This window comes from Podarcis cretensis (genome assembly GCF_951804945.1).
Source record: "Podarcis cretensis genome assembly, chromosome: 4".
Lineage (NCBI taxonomy): Eukaryota > Metazoa > Chordata > Lepidosauria > Squamata > Lacertidae > Podarcis > Podarcis cretensis.
In genome coordinates this window covers 12819410-12844938 of record NC_137173.1, presented here as the reverse complement: position 1 = coordinate 12844938, position 25529 = coordinate 12819410, and the positions used below count along the sequence as shown (strand labels likewise).

Genomic DNA, 25529 nt, shown 5'->3' with positions numbered 1-25529 from the left:
TCTGATGGCTTGTACTATTTATGCTGGATGTAGGAAAATGAATACAGGTGTTCATTGTGGGCGAGTCAGTTCTGATGATTCGGTAAGAACTGTTTTCCTTTTTGCCCAAATTGGGAGATTTTTGTCACACACAGAAGGCAACATTTGCTGTAGCTCCTCACACACTGAAAGGAAAGTTTCTCATTCTGCATATATCAATATTCTCACTATGGATACTATAGATCAGGAGAGGGCAGAAGATAGATCAGGGTCTACTGGTCGATCTTTGCGAGACTGGCAAGGCTTTTCAACTCCCAATTTTTATTAATAACAACAACAACAAACTTCCCCCCCCCTCCCACGTAAATGGGGTTAGGACTGCAGGCTTAATCTGCTTCCTGTTGTGAATTTTTAAAACCAGTGGAATGCATTGTTCATTATTGTTCCTTTCACATTCAGATTAGTTTGAGTGTAATGTTTCAACAGACACACACAGATGGCTATATTCTGAATAAAACAGGCATTAAAAAATAGAATGTTAGGATTTAAAAAAAGAGGAGGATATTTATATGTAGTTGACTTAGTTGCAGAAGTAATTTATATAAGGCCAGGACACAAGGATATAATATCAAGAGGGTGTTCTACATTGTACCACCCTGATGTCTGAGTGAGGGAAGTGAGATAGGATGAAAAGTTTATGCTGAACTGTGAAATCAAGATTGCAAGAACGTCAATAATCCTAGTCCCACTTACCTGTGACTAAGACCCATTAAATTCAATGGGACTTACTTCTGAATAGACATTGTTAGGATCGCACCCAGAGATGGTTTTGCAGTAGGAATTAGCTTTATTTTTAAGTTGCCGCAAGGCTCTCTGTTGCTTTTGCTGCAAACAAGAGAAGCAGAGCCCCACCCCTCTGAAATTCATTAACTTTGAAAAGGAACACACAGCTTATTTGTACATATCTCTTGATAGATGAATTACGGCTCTCTGTTGTGTGCTGTGAGATACATAAAAAACATACACATATATTTCCGCATCAGCGGACGGGAAAACAGAAGAAAGACTGCAAAATAAATAAATTGTTGTGTAATAGATGGTGGGGAAACACCAGATGAAATTGCAGGTGGAATTCGGAACATATTGAAGCACATTGCTACATTCCTAGCTGTACATTAGCCTATCCGTCCTATAAATTTTAAATACACACTCACTGTTCCTTTAACCTTCAGTATTTGACATAGCATGTTATGCCTCTCAAGTTAATGAAACAATGAATTGACTCAACTGATTGACTTTTGTCTCTTGGAGTTTGAACCTTTTGGGGTTATGACATCAGTTCTCCAAGCAGGGCTTACCTAAGAACGTAAGCATAGGAAGAGACTTGCTGCTAGATGAGGCCACAAACCTATCTAGTGCAGCATCCTGTTTTTCAAAGTGGCAGCCTATATGCCTATAGGAAGACTGGAAGCAGGATATGAACCCTTCACACAGCGCCTAGTTGAATTATGGAGTCCTTTCCTATGGGAGGTGGTGAGACAGGCAGCAAGCTGGATGACTTTAAAAGAGAATTAGGCAAATTCACGGAGGACAGGGCTATCAGTGACTACTGGCCAGAATGGTTACGTTCTACCACCACTGCTGGAGGCAGTCTGTCTCTGAATACCAGTTGCTGGAAATCAAAATCTTCCCCCCAAGCTTGCTGGCGCCTCTCTTTCATACATAAAGGTAAAGGCAAAGGGACCCTGACCATTAGGTCCAGTCACGGACGACTCTGGGGTTGCGGCGCTCATCTCACTTTATTGGCCCAGGGAGCCAGCGTACAGCTTCCGGGTCATGTGGCCAGCATGGCAAAGCCGCTTCTGGCGAACCAGAGCAGCGCACGGAAAAGCTGTTTACCTTCCCGCCGGAGCGGTACCTATTTATCTACTTGCACTTTGCCATGCTTTCGAACTGCTAGGTTGGCAGGGGCAGGGACCAAGCAACAGGAGCTCACCCCGTCACGGGGATTCGAACTGCCGACCTTCTGATTGGCAAGTCCTAGGCTCTGTGGTTTAATCCATAGTGCAACCCGCATATAGTCTGCATATAGTCTCACCTAAAATAGGCTAGCACTAGACATGAAAATAAAGGTGAAACGCACCAAACACCCCCTTTAAAAATATGTCTGGAACTAACTTCCAGAGAGAGCTGCTTCCACAGCTCTGTAGCAGGATCAAGCGCTTAGTTGGTACAAATCTGCAGCGAGGAAAAGAGCCAAAGGAACAGATGGGAGGGGATGAAAAACCAGCGACTTGCTAATTATCCTTACACCTTAGTCATGCTGCTGAATCAACAGCCGAATCTGGAAAGACTCTACTACAAAGCTTGGGCAGGGCTGAAATCACCACACAGACTTTGAAGTAAGTACAACAAATTCAATAGGTGTCAGCAGTGTGTCAAGCCGCCATAAAATATGCAAATCCAAGCTCTTATACCTCCCAGTTCTCATTACACACTAAGTAATGAGAGCAGCAACCACTTAATTAAAAATAAATTTGTGGGGAAGCTTTGTGGAAATAAGCAGCAGTCCTCTTGGCTCTTCTGTATGGAGTCTTGAGCAGCCGAGGATGTAGCCTGAAAGCGACTTGGGGGTGGGCTGGGGTGGCAAAGAGAGCGCAAACTGCAACAGGGATCAAGGGACCTGAATTCCCATCATAGCACTGGGTTGGATTCTCTTCCCAGCCCAGCCCCGGTGAGAATGGTCATCACCCTTTCTCTCATCTCATGGACTGATCTGATGCAAAGGGGTGGAGGCAATGTTTGTTTTGTGTGTCCCTGTGTCTGTCTGCATGTGTCTGTGTCTACCTGCAGGCTCATTTGCATGTTGCTCTGAACGCAGGTTCAAACTGCCTCTACGTTACGTACAAGTGTTTGTGTGACTGTGTAGCAAATATAGCATTTCCCATGTATGAAAGTGGGATGCAGGTGGCGCTGTGGGTTAAACCACAGAGCCTAGGACTTGCCAATCAGAAGGTCGGCGGTTCGAATCCCTGCAACGGGGTGAGCTCCCGTTGCTCGGTCCCTGCTCCTGCCAACCTAGCAGTTCGAAAGCACGTCAAAGTGCAAGTAGATAAATAGGTACCGCTCCGGTGGGAAGGTAAACGGCGTTTCTGTGCACTGCTCTGATTCGCCAGAAGTGGCTTAGTCATGCTGGCCATATGACCCAGAAGCTGTACGCCGGCTCCCTTGGCCAATAAATGAGATGAGCGCCGCAACCCCAGAGTCGGTCATGACTGGACCTAATGGTCAGGGCTCCCTTTACCTTTATATGCAGAACAGCACCGATTCTGCATACAGAAAACCCTGCATAACAAACCTTCCCCAAAGCACAGAATCCTATGGGGAAACACTCCATGTGATAGTCTGTTGAGTATGTGATGAAAGGGTACCATGTCTCTATAAAATTGTCCTTGTCTCACTTTCCAGCTAAAGCTTTAATTTCCTTGGTCGGCTTTTCTGAAAGTGCTATGGTCCAAACTTTTTGTTTTTTGCAAATGTTCAAAAGAGTTCCAGTTTGGGGCAACAAGTTGTCTCGAGCTGCTTCTAAAAGAAAAGGTAATTGATTCTTTGTATTGCAGATTAGGATCTTCTTTTTTAAAGGTTGTTGACAATTAGAGCACTGGTTCTGTGCTATTCACTGAACTTCACTGTACTGTGGGCCAGTGTGCTCGTTTGCTTACTATTATTATTATTATTATTATTATTATTATTATTATTATTATTTGTATACCAGTTCACAACATAATTATGTCACAGTTCCCTTCTTCTTTCCTTCAAAATATTTTCTTAGTTTTAAGCATCTGGGAGTATAGAGAAAACAAAAATAAAAGAAAGAAAGAAACCAAGAAATAAAAAATGTAAACTGTAAAACATCGCAGCCTAGGAAAACATAAAGCTCTAGAGAAACAGTATGTCATCAGCTAATATGGGGATTCCCTTTATAAGTATTAAAACTGTGTGTTTCTACCAGTGAGTACCATCATTACTTAAAGTGAAAATGAGGTCACTTCTATCCTCTGATGAAGCTGTAGTAAGCAAATGCCATGGCCACAAAGTGGCAAATGAATGCAGAAATTGAGGCAGAAATCAATCCTATCAGCCAGGGTGATTGACAGGTAACAGCAGATGACGGCACCTGAATGGCAGGGAGGCGTGGTTTGCTAAAAATGGCACCTTCTGCCATTTGGAGGGACTTTTGTTGTTGTTTAGTCGTGTCCGACTCTTCGTGACCCCATGGACCCGAGCACACCATGCTCTCCTGTCTTCCACTGCCTCCCGCAGTTTGGTCAGACTCATGTCAGTAGCTTCAGGAACACTGTCCAACCATCTCATCCTCTGTCATCCCCTTCTCCTTGTGCTCTCCACCTTTCCCAACATCAGGGTCTTTTCCAGGGAGTCTTCTCTTCTCATGAGGTGGCCAAAGTATTGGAGTCTCAACTTCAGGATCTGTCCTTCCAGTGAGCACTCAGGGCTGAGTTCCTTCAGAATGGAGAGGTTTGATCTTCTTGCAGTCCATGGGACTATCAAGAGTCTCCTCCAGCACCATAATTCAAAAGCATCCATTCTTCGGCAATCAGCCTTCTTTATGGTCCAGCTCTCAGTTCCATACATCACTACTGGGAAAACCATAGCTTTAACTATGCGGACCTTTGCCTTATTAGATCCATGGGCCAGAGGTTCCTCAGCCCTGTTCTATGTGAAAGAATCAGAAACAGCTTATCAGTTGGGGTGGAGACATCTTGCTGGCTTCCCAGCAGATGGGTCACTGTTCCTTGCTGGGAATGGAGAGCAGGAGGGGCAAGGCAGCAGAGAGATCAGTACAATGCAAATGCATTGGCAGGAGCACTGGGTTGGTTCTGTTGGCATGTTTGCACCACACTGGCCTCCCCTCCAGGTACTCATCCCTCTCACTCCCAGGAAGCAACAGTGATTCTCCTGACCTCTACTCCAACCAGCGAGCTTCCACCCCATCCATGGTCCTCCTCTCATCTTGCATATGTTTGAGGTGCTACCCTAAACTTCCTCCAGTTTTCAACATCCAGTGTTGTTGGTGTTGTGGACTGCACACCAGTTAAATAAACAGGATTTATTTATTTATTCTTTTCTTCTTCTTCCTAAGAGCTGTCCCACATGCATAATAACTGTAATAATCAGGGCTTTTTTCCCAACCAGAGCTCACCTCTCAGGTGGGCACCATTTCTGTTCTAAAAGAACAAGGGAGAAGTTTGTGGTGAGCTCCAGCTCTGGCTATTTCTAGAAAAATAGCACCGGTAATTGTAATTATTATTATTATTATTATTATTATTATTATTAGGATCGAAAGGGAAGGGGCTGGATTTTGAAAAACAGCAGCTCTGGAATTAGACTTATTTATTTATTTTTAATGTAGATACAAGGCAAAATAGAGTTGTCAGCATTTTGGGCTACCACTGTAGCTATGCTCTGGGTTCGCAATATATCAGTGCTTAGACATTGCTAGTTATCATTTATCCCCATGCTGTGAAAAGGGTTGCCTGCTGATTTCTACAAATCAGGTTCCTGTTATCAGCATGATAGCAGACTGGCCTCCCCCATCAGCTGGCCGCTGGTGCTTACCAGCCAACAGATTTCCATTCAGGACAGGCAGGAGAAGAAACGACCTCCGCATATTAGAAGTACAGAGAAATAGAAGGCCACTGCGCGTTTGCTCAACCCTCAACCTGCTCAATCTTCTCGAGGAAATTAAAATATTAATTAAAACAGGTCTCTCTTGGGCAAGCTTTCTCAGAGCCTTGGCAAACAGAAGATCTTGGCATCATTTATAGGGCAGCGCTGGAGGCCAACTAAGGCTTAAGATTCTAAGCTCCGCTGGAGGGGAAGCTTCCATGGAGTTGAGACCACACAGAAATCACAGTGACAGAGAAGATCAGAGTCAGCCTCTAGTGCAAAGACACGTTGACAGGGGGCAGCAGATATGCAGAATCCTGACAGGCCTTCAAACACAACTGGACACTGGCAGAGAATCCTTTTGCCGCCCCCGCCTCTCTCAGGCTCCACTGCCCTTCAGAAGTATGGCACAGCTGTTACCTCAGCCATTCACCATGGTACCCTGGAGGAGAAAGAGGCACACTCAAAAATTGGTTACAGCTGATGCTTGGTTTCTCTTACACATTCCTTTCCACGTTAATGCTATTTCAAAGCATTTCTGAAAAGCTTAGCATCTCAAAGCAGAAGACAAAAAATGCAGAAAGCAAACAGGAAAGCAGCATCGCAAGGGAAGAGGGGAGACGTAAAACACAGTGTTATAAAGACAGATGAGGACAGGAATTGGTTAACAACAAGGTCCAGTCCAGATTCTTCCAAGCCCTACCTTGAGCTGCTGGGAATTGAACCTGGCGCCTTCTGGTCAACCACTGAGCTACCTTCCTTCTCCAACAAGAGAAGATGGAGCTCCCATGCAGGAGAAGCTGCTGTTGCTTTCTCACACTGCATCAGATTGGGACAGGGGTTAAGTGAGCTGAAAGTTGTCACACTGATATTCCAACTGTCCGAGTCGGAGCACAGGTCTGATGCAGTAGATGCCTAGCTAGCTAATACCGTATTTTTCGCCCTATAGGACGCACTTTTCCCCCTCCAAAAATGAAGGGGAAATGTGAGTGTGTCCTATGGGGCGAATGCAGGCTTTCACTGAAGCCTGGAGAGTGAGAGGGGTCGGTGCGCACCGACCCCTCTCGCTCTCCAGGCTTCAGGAAGCTATCCGCAAGCCTTGCAAGCCCCGGCGGGAGTTCCCGGCGGGCTCCCAAGGCTTGCGGACAGCAGCCTGCAGCCCGAAACCCGGGGAGTGCAGCGGAGCGCGCCCTGGGCTTCGGGCAGATATCCCGCCGGGCTCCCAAGGGAAATTTCCCGCCGGGCTCCCAAGGCTTGTGGATAGCAGCCAGTTCTGGGGGCTGGGGTCGGGGGAAGCTCGGGCCTCCCCCGCCTGGGGGAAAAATTTTTTTTTTCTTTATTTCCCCCCAAACAAACTAGGTGCGCCCTACGGCCCGGTGCGCCCTATGTGGCGAAAAATACGATAATTAGCAGGAGCAGTGCAAATATCCCTTGAACCTTAGGTTGGATTCTAAGCCTGTTCAGATCAGTCACATGACCTGGCATCCCAGCATGAGTTAAGCCAGCAAAAAAGTTCGTGTAACTCAAACACTGTTTTAAAAGCTTGTTTTCCCTCTGCCGAGCTTACAACATCCAGGGGCGGACCAAGGCAATCAGGCTCCTGGGGCTGCGTGTGTGCCCTGCACCCAGGGGTGGGGCCAGCCACCCACTGGGCGGGGCAAGCTGGGGCAGCATGCTCTGCGGGGCCTCTGAGGATTCTGCCTGCCTCCTCCCACTCAGCCGCCCTACAGCTGAGGAGGCAGCGGGCGGACTGTTTAGGGCAACGTAGAGCCTGCAGAAGCCCAAGCCACCTTGTCACTCCCAGGAGAGATACATGGCTCAGGCGTGCTGCAGGCCCCATGGTGAGTGCATTTTGTCACCCCCCCTCAGTGGTGACACCCGGCACAGTACACCCCCACTGCACCCTCCTTCCTGACATCTCAGCTAGCAGTAACCTTGCTGCTGAACAGAGTTTGAATCTGGCATAACTTTATTGGCTCCCAGTACATTTCCGAGCACAGTTCAAAGTGTTGGTGCTGACCTTTAAAGCCCTAAACAGCCTCGGTCCTGTATACCTGAAGGAGCATCTCCACCCTCATCGTTCTGCCTGGACACTGAGGTCCAGCACCTGGCAGTTCCCTCACTGCGAGAAGACAAGTTACAGGGAACCAGGCAGAGGGCCTTCTCGGTAGTGGCGCCCACCCTGTGGAACGCCCTCCCACCAGATGTCAAAGACAACAACAACTACCAGACTTTTAGAAGACATCTGAAGGCAGCCCTGTTTAGGGAAGCTTTTTAATGTTTAACAGACCACTGTATTATTATTATTATTATTATTATTATTATTATTATGCTTCCTTAAGCTACACTGGCTTACTGAAGCCAGCTTCTTGCGTCTAAGATTGCTATCCCCTCAGTCCAGTTAATTATTTTCAGTGGGTTTACTCTGAGTAAAACTAGATGACTGTGCCCAGAGAAGTGCACACAAAAATAAGAATTCCAATCAAACACTTTGAAAAGAATCAAAACATTTTTAAGAGAGCAGTAAAAAAAAAAATGTTGCTCACAATGACTTTAAACATCCCTGTTGTAGTATCTGTTGACATCATTGTGAATTCATAGGTGACCAGAGCTCTGAATCAGCCTTGACCTTGACCTTGGTGATCTGAAACTTCAGTTTGTCCAAATTTGTTGAGTGTTCTGTAACCTGATTCTGTTTGTGCAGGCCTCTGTGCAAACGCACATCCTGCAAGTCTTGGACAAATAAGGTCATGCTCTATTTGAAAGACAGTTTCTAAAATAAAGAGATTTCCCTCCACAATGATGGAATGACAAATGTTGAGCTATACACATTTTTAAAAAACCTACGGTACGTCAGAATGGAACATCAATGCCGTTTCCATTGGAAAGATTCATAGCACAGTTTTAATGGGAAAGATTCATAGCGAAGACACTAGGCCCCTGTTGGTGTGCATCTTTCATTGAAACTATAGCTGGATTTTTCATTCCGTAATTTTCTATCTATATTCCTTCAAATTCAGCCTCTTTCATATAGAAGCATGGTATTACATCTGAACCCTCCCTGAACTAGTAACCATCTTAAAAGTGGGGAAAATGCCTTAAACCTTTGTTGATTAGTTTGAGTGGGGGAAATAGTTTGTGTCTGTGACAATAGTAGTGAAATGATTGATTTGATGCTAACTCTGAGCCTAATTAGCAGTGCCTCTTTAAAAAGCTTTTATCATTAAAATTTTCTCTGGGATGTCCTAGCTTACTAAATGGAAAGTGTTTTTTACAAGAAATAACATTTTTTTTAAATGACCAAGAAGCTTCCATCTTCAGTCCGAGCTACCTCTACCCCTACTTTTTGAACAGCAAGTAGCTTGTTTCCTTACAACCTGTTCATTACAAGAGCCTTGTGGCATTAATAATATATTATTATTATTTTGCCTAAGTCTGTTCTTTCCCCTTTCCTTCCTCCTCACTTTTTCTTTCTCATGCTGTGTCTTTTGTGATCCTAAGGGCAGAGACTGTGTTTTTCTTATAGATTTGTAAGCTTTTCTAGGAGCTTTTGAGGCAGAAGGGTAGAATATATATGCCTTGAATGGTGAATAAATTTAGAACTCTGGGAAACAATTCTTACGGTTCACTATAGCTCAGAGAACATGGCACTGAGTATCTGCTTATTTTTTAAAAATGAAAGTATGCTCTAGAAATATTTCAATAAACAAAAGAGGAGTGTCGCACCCAAAGCCCTGCTAAAGCCATCGTTGTTCTGGATCCACACATCCTTCTACAGTGCAGACATTGGTTTCTGGGCGGGAGTTGATCCTGGTGTGGATTTGCCAAGTGTGCCTTCCTCTTAGCACATTTCTCCCTTGCGTTCTGAGTTTGAGTGTCTTCAAAGCCCATGACACCTTTGGTAAAAGCTATTCTCCAACTGGAGCACTCGCAGGCCAGTGTTTCCCAGTTGTCAGTGTTTATACTACATTTTTAAAGATCTTGCCTTGAGAGAGTCTTTAAACCTCTTTTGTTGACCACCAGCATTACGCTTACCATTGTTAAGTTCGGAATAGAGTAGTTGCTTTGGAAGACGATCATCAGGCATCCGCACAACATGATCAGTCCAACAAAGTTGATGTTGAAGAATCATTGTACAATTAGCAGCACCTAGACAGTGCATTGAACCAACAGGTCCCCTGGTCCCCACTACGATCAGACCTATGGTTTTTCTCCTTTCTAAATTGGCAGCTATATATCTAAATTAACATATTCAGGTCTGTTCCCTCTTTGAGGACCTCCCTGGAGCTGTCAGGGGTTGAACCTGGGACCTTATACATGCAAAGCAGATGCTGTCCCACTGAGCTCCAGCCCTTCTCCATGAACCATTTATATTACAAATGGGGAGACTGTGACCCTCCAGGTGTCATTGGACTCCAACAACAGGTTTCCCAGCCCTGATTTAATGGATCCAGGAAGAGAGAAGAGGAGGTGGGAAAGAGGGGAAAGAAAAATAGCAATTTGATTCAATCACTAAAATGCACTTTGTCATCACAGGGTTATGCATCTCAGTTCCCTCCCTGCACCTCCATCAGATATCCTGTGCTTTTAATATCTTGGTTTGGGATAAATTCAGAAAGCAATATCACTTTAAGTGGGTGATCCTGTCACAAGATCCTTCGGCTGCTTCAGTGGCTAACTCCCTTCCCACGCTGAAAAGAAATCGGCTTCATTATTTGCAACAGAAGTGGGCAGAGTTGAGACTTGCAAGATCATCTTGGGGCTTTTTAATTAGAGTCCTGAAGTCCGCCAACTGGAGCCTAGTGCAGAAGAGTGGCTCTGCAAGGCTAAGAATGAAAGAATAAAAATCCTTTGAGCACCTTCTCAGCTCAGGCAATTGTGATCCGGGATGGAGGAGAGACAGTTTGCATTTAACGGTGAACTTGCCTAATTTTCAAATTCTGAAACAATATGTACACTAAAGCACAGCCATCTTTTTGAAATTCACACTGAGCTGTACTCCAGTTCTGGGTTTAGGAATTCTGCACCTCAATGCCTATCAGTGGGTTCACAGTTGCAAAACAGCAAAATATACAACTGTCCCTTTGAAGGATCAATCTGATGCTCAGTTCTGGACATGCCATGTGAGACAGTGATTTGTGCAATTGTTCAGATCTGGTTTTGCAGATAAATGTTCTGACCACGCAATGCCAGAAAGGAGAAATAGCCTTGAAAAACAAAGTGAATACAACATGCTGCACAATTGTGGCTCTTAAGACATACTGTATGCCCTGTGTATTAATGATTCGGATCCATGTTGTGAAAATTTCAAATCCACTGTTGCAAAGAGATATTCCAAATGTGTGGTGTCATGCTGATATAAGAAGGAAGAAATAACCTTGAAGCTCGAGTGAAAGGTTTTGCACATCCTCAAACAGAAATGCAGTCTTGCAGGGTGTATCCACATGAACTGGGCTGGGCGGGGGGCTAGAGCAAAGAAATACTGTATTGCTCAAGTTCATGTGGGAGTTCAATTCTGCTCAGAATGGAAACTGCCGATCATCTGATGCTGCATTATCCAAGACTTAGCTTTTTGATCTTACTCCTCACTCTGCCCATCGGAGTCTAAATATAGATGTCAACTCCCACGTCTACTTGCATGGAATTTCTACATTATTTATTAAAGAGAAAGGCTGTGCTGAAAATGAAAAATCTTTATATAGAACTAAGCTAGCTAGCTAGAACATCTGCAGTTAAGGGACAAGGTACAGACAATGAGCCACTTCAGATGTTACAAAGACTGTCCTCTGGAAATGAGTTCCAAGCTTTCTGTAGAAGTGAAGTTCGGCTCTTAAGACTTTCAGAATGAGAAAGAGAGGAGGACTATTCTCTCCTTGCACATACAGGCTAGCGTGAGGAAGGTGATGGCCTTGGTGGTGACGGGAAGAGGGCAGTCTATCAGTACATGCTCAAGAGTACTCTCTTTGTGAGCCTTCAAATAAAAATATTTTCACGTGATATGTTACATAGGAGATTTGTGGACAGAGATCCGGAGCTGCCATCTGAACCCGGAAATGCTGCAGCTGGTGAAAAAGTAGGGGGCTGGGGAGAATAGGAATTCGAAATCATTGAAATAGTGTAGCTTAGAACAAAGCCACAGGGACGCAGTTGCAATTGTGGTGGTCAAATTTTGCCAATTATGGGCTAATGCAGTGGTTTTCAACCAGTGTGCCATGATACCTTGGGGTGTCTTGAATGATGGTCAGGGGTGCTGTGGGCAACACTGGCCTCTGTCCCTCTTTCCGTCTCTCCCTTCCTCTGATGCCCTCTTGCATCTCTGCCTCCCAAAGGATTGCACAGCTGTTTGTTGCAGCAGCCCTGGCTACAAGCTCTCCAGGTAAATGATGCCACTGGGGCTGGCCAGGGGTTGCTTCCCAGGCCCCTGTGGGGCAGTGTGAGAAGGCACCTCTCTTTGGGGCAGGGGGGGCAGCTCAGAGACCCGGGGCAGCAGCTGCAGCTGCTCAGAGGACTCCCAAGGAGAGAGGAGAGGAGGCTGAGGGAACACTCCACAAGGGACAGTGTTCTGCAGGCAAGGGGTGACATAACTGGGCCCCTGAGCCCCACAAGGCTGCCGCCTAAAGAATGTAGTTGGTCAAGGGAGCCGTGGACCTCAAAAGGTTGAAAACCTCTGGGCTAATGGGTAAAAATAAGTAGCCCCTTTTATACAACAGCCACGCATTCTGGGAAGGATGCCAAGATGAAATGCAAACATTAACTTGGGGACTAGTGGCAATGGCAAGATTTACAAATGGAAGAAAATGAGATGCCTGGTTAATTGTGGTTAAAATGCAGAACTGTAAAATGGGGAAGTGGTGAAATAGGTGAAGTTCTTAACTATAGCGGAGCTGCAGTCAACAAATGAAATGTTATCTAACTGATTGTTTTCTCTTGTCATTCCTCTCCAAATACTTTCAGATGCAGGGGTTTTAAAAAAATAAAATTAATATTAGTTTTTTGTTGAAATATTTTCAATTATAAAGAAATAAAGAGGTACAAAGAAAAATAGGGAAGGGGGGAGAACAAAGACATGTATAAGAAGGAAAATATATATACAAAATGCAATGTAATAAACTCTCATACATTCTTATATAAATTGATATAGTGTTATTATCCTAATATGTATGTAAATATTAATAGTCTACTACATTCTCCATAAACTCATTCCAAATGTTGTCATATTTATCCAAACAAAGCTTACATCTCTAAGCAATCCATTCATAAGTTGAGAGTAAGATGGAGGACTTCTCAGGCATCCGGAGTACAGTGGTACCTTTATTCTCGAACGTAATTCGTTCTGGAAGTCGTTCAACTCCTGAAACCGTCCAAAAACTAAGCTTCCTGCAGTCAACTGGAAGCTGTGTTGGACGTTCGGCTTCTGGAAAACGTTTGCAAACCTGAACACTTACTTCCAGGTTTGCGGCGTTTGACAACTAAGCTGTTCGGGAACCAAGGTACCACTGTACTGATTTAGTACATCTCCAGGCTAGTGGGACCAGGGTGGGGCCAGTGGATACGCCACTCCATGTAGCAGGGAAGTGATGGGGAACCTGCGTACGGAGAGGTCAAAGGATTGCGACGAAAGGAGAAATGAAAATTGCTGATGTTTGCTTATGCCTCCCATGTCCTATGTCCGGAACGGAAATCAGTGCAGCAAATTCAATCGGTATTTCCCGCGGTTGCTTTTGGTCTGCAAATGATATGTAATCGATCACGGCTTCCATCTCCACCACCCACCCATTCACCCCAATAAGTATTGCATTGCCTTTTCATTGGAATGAATGGGTTGGAATAATGTAATGACAATGTAATTTATGCATTTAATTAGGTAGAGTGTGTAAGTTACTTAATTTCTCCACTTTGGTTCTTTCCTGCGGTCATTTAGTCAGTGTGATATCAGAGAATGTTCCCTAATATGATAAGGAAGAAAATATGAAGACACAGAGACTTTCTGTAGTGGCTGTCAAATCTCCAGCCAGCCTCACTTAGATTTGCTTTTACTGAGTTGCGTTTTCAAGCTATGCCCTCTGGCATCCTAGATGGACAATATAACAGGGTACTGTACGAAGACAGACTCTGTATATGTGAGCAACCACAGGTGGAAGACATCTTGCACAGATTACTACATTGCCCACTATACATTGGACACAGAAGGCTTACCATTCGCCGTACAGGAAAGGTCCTATGGCTTTTTAGCAATGTAAACACTTCAGTGGCTCATAAAGTCACCATTTTTTTTTCTTTGATGGCCAAAAAAATCAGAAAGATGACCCTGGGCAATATAGCATTGAACTGTAAGGGAGACACAGAGATCTAAATAAAGACCATTATATGTAGTGCGACACCCCTTTTGCTTGTGTTCTTTTTTATTCAGATTTGTCACGGCCAATGGCTGGCACAAGAAAGTTATTTGGATTGGATGTAGTGGCTGCCCGTTTGGCTTTCTTTTACTGCAGAAGTGATCCTGAAGAAAATGCAAAGTAGATGTTGCAACTATGGTCCGCCATCAATCTCACATTTGGACTGTTTTGCCTGCAACGGACCACATAATCTTTGTATGCGCTGGTTGCACTAGCAGGCATCAGAAATGGGAATAGCAAAGACTTTGAGGAAGGCTGTAGCTCCTTACTACATGGGGCTGCCCCACATCTAGGTGGGGCTTCATAGAAGTGAAGTGTGAATCAGTGATGGCTTCATAACCACCAGAAGCTTCTCAGACAGCACAGGCCTATATATTTCTCCCACCTTTCCGCAACAGCCAGCCTAGGTAGGGCAGTCTTGCCAGAGGCTCACAAGCTGAGTGCAACCACACACTCCTTTAGGCTCCCTTTAGCCCCAGACGGGGGTGTTTCATGGGTGTACAAAGCAAATATTTAGGAGGGGAGACAGAGAGAGCATCCAGCCTTTCTGCCTCTTTCCTGAGCCTTGGAGCTAGAGACTGAATCAATTCAGGTAGCAATAGGCTGGAGATGGGGGCTGTGAATGGGCAGAAACAGATTTTCATGGGCGCTGAACTAGATGGGCAACTGGCCTCATTCAGCAGGGAGCTTCTTATGTTCTTGTGTTCTTTCCCCCACACTGAATGCTGGCATCGTTGCTTGCTGCCGTCCCTATATTTAATTGATGTCAGATCTTCATTAGTGATTACAGCTTAATATGTGATTAGGTCTTGATTCATTGCATCACTTAATTGATTAGTCCATTAAACTTCAGAGCCTTTGCCGTTACACAGCTTTTATCATGTGCCTAGCCAATTCCAGTGTGATATTTTGCTGGAGGATTGAGTTAGCCTTTCTTTTCATGGCGATTGCTGTTTAGCAACTTTGTATGTCTATTTTGTTTTTAAACGTGGTGGACTGTTCACATTCTTCTTAATGACCTTAAATATGCAGACTGATCAATTGGCCCAGATTCTTGGCATGTGGTCCAACCTTATCGTGATCACAATCTTCCATGTTTAATCAGTCTCACTAAAAGACAAAGGGGGGGATATAATGATGAGCTGGTGATTGCAAAGGGTTCATTAACTGATTGATCTATTTGCATTATTTTTCAGAGTACGCTCGATTTGAGGCCAAAATCCATGACCTGCGTGAACAGATGATGAATCACAGCATGAGTTCTGGGTCAGGCTCCCTGCGAACCAATCAGAAACGTTCCCTCTATGTCAGGTAGGGATGCAATATGACAAAATGACCAAAAAAAAAAAATCAGCAGAGAAAATGGAACTAGAGAATTGAACTGATGGAGAATGAGGTTGTCAAAGGCTACTGGCCACAATGGCTTCATCATCATCATCATAGCTTTCCATGAAGCATCCCAAAGTAACTTATAATATATACTACTTCCAGTAATAGAGGCAGTATGTTTAAACAGAAGAGTGCTGTTTCACTTCCAAGAGTGCTTGTGAACGTTCAATAAGCAGCTGGTTGGTCATAGTAGGAGAGAGCATGGGCCTTTGGTCTGATCCTGCAGTGCTCTTCATATGACAGTGGCAAACAGCATGATTGTGTTTTTCCTAAATGGCTTGGGTACCCAAAGAAGGAGTGCTTCTTTGCTTATAGATCTGCACATGCGCCGAGATCGTAGGAATGCAGGAAGCTGACTTATAGGGAGTCAGACCTTTGTATTTAGGACAACCAGTGGTGTGGAGTTCTCCACCTGCCTGTCACCTGCAACCTGGTAACGTAGCTGTGTGCTGGTTCTGAGATTGGCTGACCCACCAGCCCTTAATCCCAAGGACTCTGTGGGGCTATGCAGGGAGCTCACCCGCTAGTTACAGCCCTTGGCTAATGCACCACCAGAACCAGTTATGATATGATGGAACACTGTGCATAAGATGAGGACAGAATGCTATGAATAAGGCAAAATGCCAAGATCCCAGGTTCCATTCCAGATAGAATTCCTCCTTAGCCCACAGCAACCAGAACCATCGTAAATAGAGGCCATAGGGTGGGGTGCAGAGCTAAACGAGGGGTGCACTCCCTCAGGAGGCAGCGATGAACGCCAACTTGGTTGGCTTTGAAAGAGGATTGAGCAAACTCATGGATGCTATTAGTGGCTACTTGCCATGTTCTCCTCTACAGCCAGAGGCAGCTTGTGTTCACCAGCAGCTAGGATTCTCATAGAGGCTCTACAGTGGCCACTAATCCCGCTTGATGCATTCTACCACCACAGCTGGGGGCTTCCGAATAGCATTTGTCACACACTACAAGAGTAGGGTTACCAGACATCCCTGGTTCCCGGGGACGGTCCCTGGATTTGCAAATCTGTCCCAGGACAAATTCCATCCCCGGAATGTCCCCAAAATCACAAATCTGTCCCTGGGGAACGTGGCAGTGGCAGCGGCAGCCTCAGCAGCCCGGAGCCAGCCTGTTAGCGCAGTTGGTTCTGGCTGGCTTCAGGAGCTGCTCGCTGCCATGGCGCCCACCATTTTTCCTGCGCCATGGCAGCGGGTAGCGAGCAGCTCCTGAAGCCAGCCAGAGCCAACTGCACTACTAGGCTGGCCCCTCCTGGGCAACAGCCGCTCGCCCGTGACTCCCCTGATCTGTCAAATCAAAGGGGGAAGGGGATTGGGGAAGGCTCGGGAGTCACAGGTGCATGGCGCGCTGTTGCCCAGTATTTTAAAAAAACTCTGTGCATTTATGTTTCACGGGGTGTGAAAAAAGGGCTTTGCACCTTTATACAATATGCATGTGTGCTTGGGCCCAGGGTCTTTTGCCTCACCATCCCCACTGCTGACTCCCTGTTGCTACTCAGCTTCAAAAAAAAATTAAAAAGTGTCCCTGGATTCATTGAAAAAAATCTGGTAACCATATACAAGAGGGGCTAGTGTAGTTCCACAGAACGAAAAATTATGTATGTGTAAAGAGGTTCTTTTGAGAGAAAGTAATTAAGAGCTTTGACGGCTTTATGGTTCTCTCACTTTATGCACAAACTCTGGGCAGTTTTGATGAGCGGGACGGAGGCAGCCCCCAGTCTTTCTTAACAGCCACCCCCTCCAACCCTTCCTTAAGTACGTCCATTTCTCAATTTCCACCGCTCTCCGCCCCACCTCCATCTTGAAGACTGCAAATTGGAAGAAGGCAATTTGTCAACCCCCTAGGAGTGATGATTGCTCATGGTGGAACTAACTCAGATGATGACCTTACAAAGATCCAATTAAGCATGGGCTCTTAAGAATATGTCGGCATGACAGGGAGAGGGAAATGAGGATACCCCGCTGGGAGGAAAAACTGCACCTCGGCGTGTGGCTTAATGGTCTCAATTTGGTTTCTTCTGGATGCGAAGGGTCAGGAGAACTAATGGGGAACTGTTCTTGCAAAACATCAGTGGGGCAGTCAGTGCACTGATAGCTGAGTGATGCTGTATGGAGGGGGCATGGCAAACGTGCTGTGGGGGATGTACAGTAATGGTGGGCATTGTTGCCTCTAGGAACAGATAAATTGTGCGGTGTCCAGGAGAGAGTCCCTGCCATGCTGCTTGTGCTGATAACTCTGCTTCTGATCTCTGGATCTATGTGGCACATTTTTATTTACTTATTGCATGTGTCTCTTTTGAACTCTGCTTTTCAGCCAGGATTGGCTTCCCATTAAAATCTGTTGCACGATGTGATATAGAGGAAGGGGGTGGTTTTATTACTTCTCACAAACCCCTTACTGGATTGGTGGTTTCCAGCATAGACTGTAGGTGTGCCTGAGAGATCCAATAGGTGAGGGAGTCTTGGACTGCAGGGGGGTACTGGTGAGAGGATAGGCAAGTTGCAGGTGATCAGAACCCTGGTCAGCTCCTTCTGGAGAAAGTACCAGAGTTGCAAGGCAGATTGGAGCTCAGCAGAGAAGAAGAAAGAGACAAAATTTGCAGTAGTCACTGATTCTGATTCCAGTTACTGTTGAGCTCCCTGCCTTCCACCCTACTGGTCCCAGTGAGCACCAGACACCACTGACAGCACTTTTTCTCCTTCCCTCTCAGGCAAGGACTGAAATTTGACACAGGGTGCTAAATGTGGCAATTAGAGATCTTTGCCTTTCATTTGAATCAGAGCAGATTACTAGCTCTTGTGGATAATGGGAGTGGAGAGACCGCTTGTAAGGTTAGCTAGTGTTCCTATTATCAATGTGCCATGCAATCTGACCTTGATACCTCCGCAGGGTACCTCCTGATCTTGTTTCTTTCTTTTTTTTAAATAATATTTATTACTTTTAAAGCTTACAAAAAAGAAAGAAGACAAAGAAAACAAAAAAGAGAAAACAATACAATACAATATATAAACAATACAAAACACAACCTTAACACATTAAACTAAACACAATAAACTAAACAGAACGAAACAAAAACAATTTAAAAGCATACATCATACCTTTTCCATACTCTATCTTTCATTCCCTTGTTTCATCGACCTCCTCTCACCTCCCTCTTTGTATTCCACTTCCATTAATTGTTTCAGCAATTCCTTTCCATCTTTCTCTATTTTCTATCATATAAATGTCTTAACATATTTTTAATCTTATTTCCATTAAAACTAGTATACTTATTTAAGCTTAACTCCTTATAACATTTCTACTAAGGCCATAAAATTTAATTCCAACATTTTTCTATCACTCATTAATTTTACAATATTTCTATATATAGACTTTTAATTTTCCAATCTTCTTCCACCATCTCCTCTCCCCGGTCTCGGACTCTGCCAGTCACTTCCGTCAACTCCATACAGTCCATCAACCTGGAGATCTTATGTCCGAGGCTCTTAACTCTTTTCCAAGTCCCTTCTGCAGGTCTTCTTCATATTCTTTGATGCTATAGAGCAGATCTCGGGGAAACTCTGACCTAACAATACTTTTGTTCCTTCTCAACAGGTCAGCCAAATTTCCATAGTTAAAGCTAAAATCCATGAAGTATTTCAGGACATGTTTCAAGATTCCTCCAAATCCAAAGGCCCCCAGAACTCCAGTCTCCTCCTGACCCAAGTCCATGTCCCAAAAGTCAGTTAATCCCTGCATGGAGGGATCTTTCCAGCTTTCCTTCTCCAGTCCAGGCCGGGCTCCGATCCTCAAAATCTGACTTTTTCTAGATTCAATCATAAAAGGCCTCAACTTATAGTCCTCAATTTGCCTCTGTAAGGCTGAGGCTCCCACTTGTATTACTTTAGGTTCGACAACAACAACTTTCTCCTTCTCCTTCTCCACATTTTGTTCTGCTAAAGTAGATTCCTGTAGCAAATCCTGAATAATTTCTGTATTGGTGCTCACTTTTTGTCCCAAATTAATCACTTTTTGTCCCAAGTTATCAATTTTAGTAGTCATAACATCCGTCTTCTTGTGAAGGTGTTCCAACGAATAGCTTATCTTGCATAATGCAGTCACTAAGGCTTCTCCTGTCGACATTCTTAAATGGTCCAAGGTCAATCCTTGATTCTCACAGTTCTTATCCTGCAGCTGGAGATTCCCCAGCTCCACTCTTGTAACAGTCTAGAGGGAAACAGTCTCCACTCAGCTCCACTCTCCAGTCTAGAGGGAAACAGCTCCCTCTAGAGGGAAACAGTCTCCACTTGTATCAATCTTTTCAAGCACAGTTCCAAAAGTAAAGTTAGTTTCAATTTTCAGTTACTTTTCCTCCTTTTTAAAGGCAGAAGAGGGCAATGGAAACAATATATTTCTCTTATTTAACTAACTGTCAGCATACATTTTATTCACAGTCAATGAACTCTCCCAAAACGTCAATCTACTGGCAGCCCGTTTCCAGGTTCAGAGCAGTGGTAATTTAATTTTTATCACTCTCTCCTGCAGGCTTACACGATCCAAAATTTCCCCCCTCTTCTCCTGCTTCCAAGAGGGGTTTAATGATTTTAATCGATGGAAGTTTAATCCTTTACATAAGGCTTTCCAAGACCTTAGCTTGCAGCTTCTTTGCTTCAATCTATTTACAAAAGGGGAAGGCGGACTTCCTGTTTGAAACCTTCCCGTTTCGGTACCAAATTAAGACGTTTGTAAATCCAATTTTCCATTCTACTCACGGGTAGTTGTTTAGAGTCAAATTGTCCACAGGAAAAAGACAGTGCTCTCCGGCAACAGCAATGTGGCTTCCCTCCGTGAAAAAAGGAGTCAATTCGAAGCACCGCATCACTCACCCCACGTCACTCCGGATCCCCAAAACTGGGTTTCCCCGCAAGCAGGGGAAACGCAAAGGGTGCCAGCCGAATCCCACGTTCACAAGCTTCTCCCGCCTGTGATTTTAGTGGGTCTCCGCCTTCGCCGTGGCAGTCAGACCCTGATTTCCACGGAGCAAATTCCTCCCGATCGGAGGAACTCCGCCATTGCTGGAGGCGCCAACCCGAATGTCCCTCCTCCTGATCTTGTTTCTGAGGCCTGCTTGCACAAACTGCATTAAAGGCAATAGCGTAGACTGTACCGAATCTTACTGCAAGTGAAGGATGCCATTTTTGAACATGCATCCATAACTCCCTGCAATTAGGAAACTAATGCATTGGGTGGAAAGTTTCTCCACCAGATGGGTTCTTGCTGTGCTGCTTTTTCTTACTACTACTACTACTACTAACAGCAATTATTATTATTATTATTATTATTATTATTATTATTATTATTATTATATCTATATACTTCCCTTCATCCATAGATCTCAGGGCAGCTCACAGCATAAAAATACATGATTGGAACACAAAATACAATAGAAAAACAAGAACAAAACAAACCAATAACTGCCCCCCTCCAGCCACCCGCTCCCACAAACACATTTAAAAGGATGTAGGATGTTAATCAGCCCAAGGCCTAGTCAAAGAGTTTTCACCTGGTCCCTAAAGGTGTACAATGAAGGTGTCAGGTGAACCCCCCTTGCGTTCAGAAATGTGATTTCCCCACCTGCATTCTAGAGTGGCATGATCTGTTTTACTATCATATTCTGAAGGGTGTGTAGACTGGGCCAAATAATGCAAACCGAAAGATCAGGTAGTAAATCCAGGGGGGATACAGAGCCTGTTAGATTTTTACCTCCGGTTTCTTCAAGAAGCTCAGGGTCCAAATAATTCCATAACAGAGGTTCAGCGTCCTCATACAAAGATTGAAAGAATGAGACCAGAAGGTTAGGAGGAATTTGTGAGGATAAGGGGGTGACAGCCTTGTGAGTGCCAGAAGTTACCAATTTCCAGAAAAGTGTCTGATTTTGGGTCCAAATATATAGACATCCCAATCACCCCTGTTGTCTAATTTAACGACTGTCTACACACTGGCTGGCAGTGGCTGTTAAGTGCTTTGAACCACCCTGAGACCTATGAGTATAGGGCAGTATACAAATTTAAATAATAATAATATTAGCTGCATATGCCGGGATTTGAACTTTGGACTTTCTGTTTGCAAAGCATGTGCTTTACCACTGAGCTAATCTAAAAATCTAAGAACTATGCCACACTCTTCCTCTAATATTTGTGTCCCTAAGAAGATAACACCTCGAATTTTGAAAATTGTTATTCTTAAGATTGCCCCAAATGAAAAACTTTCCACCGTGGTACAAGATGCCTGGATTTTAGATGAAAGAAGTTGATACGAGGGTGACTTTGTTGGGAATCAGGTGCTAGAAGCTTTCTACTTGACTCCCTTTCCAGAACAGCGCATATTCCACACAACGCTGCCGGCAGTACATGCACTTAGCAAACTTCTTAAAATAGACTTACCGCCACAGCTTATAATAACAGCTGGTGGAAACTTCAGTCAGAAAATAGTCACATGAATACAGGCTTTGGGAACACAGTGAATTACACCAAACAATCCCAACATTTCTCAGTGATTGCAACAGACTATTACAAATTTTATTGAAGCGCAGTACCATCCGACACAGAATCGTATTACTTGGCCTGTTTTTCTTGATGTGAAACTGGAAGAGATTGGTTTGCCTCCTTTTTGCTATAGGAATTCACCCACAGTTGCATTCTGGGGCTGCTGTTAGCCCAGGGTTCCTCAACCTTGGCCCTCCAGATGTTTTGAGACTACAATTCCCATCACCCCTGAGCACTGGTCCTGCTAGCTAGGGATCATGGGAGTTGTAGGCCAAAAACATCTGGAGGGCTGAGGTTGAGGAAGCCCCTTCGAAGGGGAAAAATAGCATAAATCCCCAGGAAAGATTAAGATGGGGGAAATGTCACAAACACCCAAGGGTCATTGGTGAGGGTGGACTTCTTCCCTCTCCTCATGTATTTTTTGGGGATGCAATGGAGATCTTTCCATTGCCTTGCATTGAGAAAGGCATACCGTATTTTTCGCACTATAAGACACACCAGACCATAAGACGCACCTAGTTTTTGGAGGAGGAAAACAAGAAAAAAAATATTCTGAGTCCCAGAAGCCAGAACAGCAAGAGGGATCTGGCTTCTGGGATAGCCTCTTGCTGTTCTGGCTTATGGGATAGCCGCTCGCAGCCTCTCCCAGGCAGCGGGAGAAAGACACCCCCAAGAGCCATGGCAGAGAGAAGGGCAGCCCTTCTCCCTCCTCGGGGAAAAGCCCCAAAGAGCCACATACGCGCTCCACGTGGCTCTGTAAAGGGAGCGCTGAGCAGAGCTGAGAGGCACAAATACAAGATGGGTGACACCTGGCTTGAGAGCAGTACATGTGAAAAGGATCTAGGAGTCTTGGTTGACCACAAACTTGACATGAGCCAACAGTGTGACGTGGCAGCTAAAAAAGCCAATGCAATTCTGGGCTGCATCAATAGGAGTATAGCATCTAGATCAAGGGAAGTAATAGTGCCACTGTATTCTGCTCTGGTCAGACCTCACCTGGAGTACTGTGTCCAGTTCTGGGCACCACAGTTCAAGAAGGACACTGACAAACTGGAACGTGTCCAGAGGAGGGCAACCAAAATGGTCAAAGGCCTGGAAACGATGCCTTATGAGGAACGGCTAAGGGAGCTGGGCATGTTTAGCCTGGAGAAGAGGAGGTTAAGGAGTGATATGATAGCCATGTTCAAATATATAAAAGGATGTCACATAGAGGAGGGAGAAAGGTTGTTTTCTGCTGCTCCAGAGAAGCGGACACGGAGCAATGGTTCCAAACTACAAGAAAGAAGATTCCACCTAAACATTAGGAAGAACTTCCTGACCGTAAGAGCTGTTCGACGGTGGAATTTGCTGCCAAGGAGTGTGGTGGAGTCTCCTTCTTTGGAGGTCTTTAAGCAGAGGTTTGACAACCATATGTCAGGAGTGCTCTGATGGTGTTTCCTGCTTGGCAGGGGGTTGGACTTGATGGCCCTTGTGGTCTCTTCCAACTCTATGATTCTATGATTCCTGCATTTGCTCTATAAGATGCACACACATTTCCCCTTACTTTTTAGGAGGGGAAAAGTGTGTCATAGAGCAAAAAATACGGTAGATCTTTGGGGAAAACAAAGCCTCCTGGAAGGTCACAAATTCCCTCCCCCCCCCCCCCGCTCTGTTTTATTCTCCCCTCACACTGCTCAGTTCCTCTTTGCTTTATTTTTGTCTTCTGTGCTGCTGGACTGCGTTTGCCCTGTTTGTTTTCGGCTCTATTGTTTGCACATTTTTAATTGCCCAGTGAGCCGCCCTGGGAGTCTTACTGATTGAAAAGCAGGGAATTAAATTATAGAAAGCCAGCTGACAGAAACTAAGTACATATGATGTCCCTGGGCCCAAAAGAATGTTCATGGGACAACATCACAGCAAGAAGCTTTGTGTTACACACACCTCACCTGGGTTTGGAGAGAATTAGTTGGGTACCAAGAGACTTGTATATAACAGGTTACGCAAATGATGCAAGTATCTGTGAATATAAGCTTGTCCCCGCTTAGCATTGAAACAGTCGTTTGTCATCACAGAAATACAAACAGGATAGAAGTACATTTTAGCCTATGTGGGCCTCAGCGCAGAAGACCACATGTTGTGCAATGAATTTTTTCAGATCCATCGGGTTGCTGGGCCAATGTAGAAACCTTATATATATTGTATACATCCATCAACAAATACCTGTTATCTTCCAGTTATTCAAGGGGAAAAAACTCTCTGGGAAATTCATTTGAGAAACCAATCCTTAGGATAATTATACATCATCATCATCATCATCATCATCATCATCATTAACTGAATTTATATACCACTCTATACCCGGAGGGCTCATTCAGAACATGGTGGACAATATTTTCCACTTGTCCCTGGGCACAGATACACAAAAGGTGGTTTGTGGGTATTTTGGTATATCTCCCATCCAAATATGTTGTGGGCCTAGTTTGAAATCTCAAAGCTACAGAGGCCTTTTCATTCAAGCTTTATATGTTCCACAGTATTTTTAGGAGACTGAACGTATGATGTTGGCCTATAAAGGGTCAGGCCATTGTTCCATCTAATTCAGCGCTTTGAGACTCGTTCATTGTTACAAATGCAGTTGTTGCTGGACTACAACTCCCATCAGCACTTGCCAGCATGGCCAGAGATGATGGGAGTTGTAGTCCCATCAGCTTCTGGAGGGCACCACATTGGCTATGCCTGTGGTTCGGAATCCCACAGAGAAATCTTGCACATATCCCCACTGGAGGTCATGAGTGTTAAAAAGACAAACATGAGAGAGGATTGGATGACTTATGGAGACATTGTAATTAAAGAAGGGGGGAAATGGAAATTGAAGCCATATGAACAAGTTAAAAAATATGTATATGATTGGTTGCACTACTTCCAAACAAATGAAATGTTTAAGAAGGATTGTAAAGAGAGGAAATATATTGAAGGAGAGTCTAGATTTCAGAAAGAGATAATAATCAATGATTATAAGGTATTGTCAAAAATGTACAAAATGCTACTGGAATGGCAAACAAAGAGGGCCTCTATATCAGGAACTGCAGCTGTGCAGGAAAAAACACCAGCTTCTATGGATCCTATGACTCAGGCTCTACTTAAAATAAATCAATCCCTGGAAGCATTGACAAAACTTTCGACAGAGAATTCTAAAAAATTAACAGAGTTGACAACAAGGTTGGATGTGAATACGGCTAGTGTCGCATCGAACACAGATTCTATAAATAGATTAATTCAGGAAAATTCAGAAACACGAAAGATTGCAGAAAGTGCAAAAATAACAGCTGAAGAGACAAGGGAAAAATTTGGGCCTATTATTAAAAAAGTGAATGAGCATGATGCAGCCCTCTCCTTACTGGAACTTCAACGTAAAGAGAAGAATTTAAAATTTAGATTGGTGTCTGAAGTGGAAGGGGACAACCTTGTGAAATTTCTCACAGAGAACATCATAACTTTTTGGCGGGAGGAATGGGAGGAAGATGAGGAACTTGAGATAATATCAGCCTTTCGACTGGGTAGA

At 44.4% G+C, this 25529-nt stretch overlaps 1 protein-coding gene across 33 annotated transcripts in view; it reads left to right on the top strand.

The window, feature by feature from the left end:
• Positions 1-25529, top strand: part of DLG2 (discs large MAGUK scaffold protein 2) — an 874668-nt gene that overhangs the window by 765917 nt on the left and 83222 nt on the right. For all 33 annotated transcript variants that reach the window (XM_079973452.1, XM_079973437.1, XM_079973448.1 and 30 more), the window contains one exon: positions 15260-15374. In XM_079973452.1, the coding sequence (XP_079829578.1) occupies positions 15260-15374 (115 nt within the window). The remainder of the gene's footprint in view (positions 1-15259; positions 15375-25529) is intronic.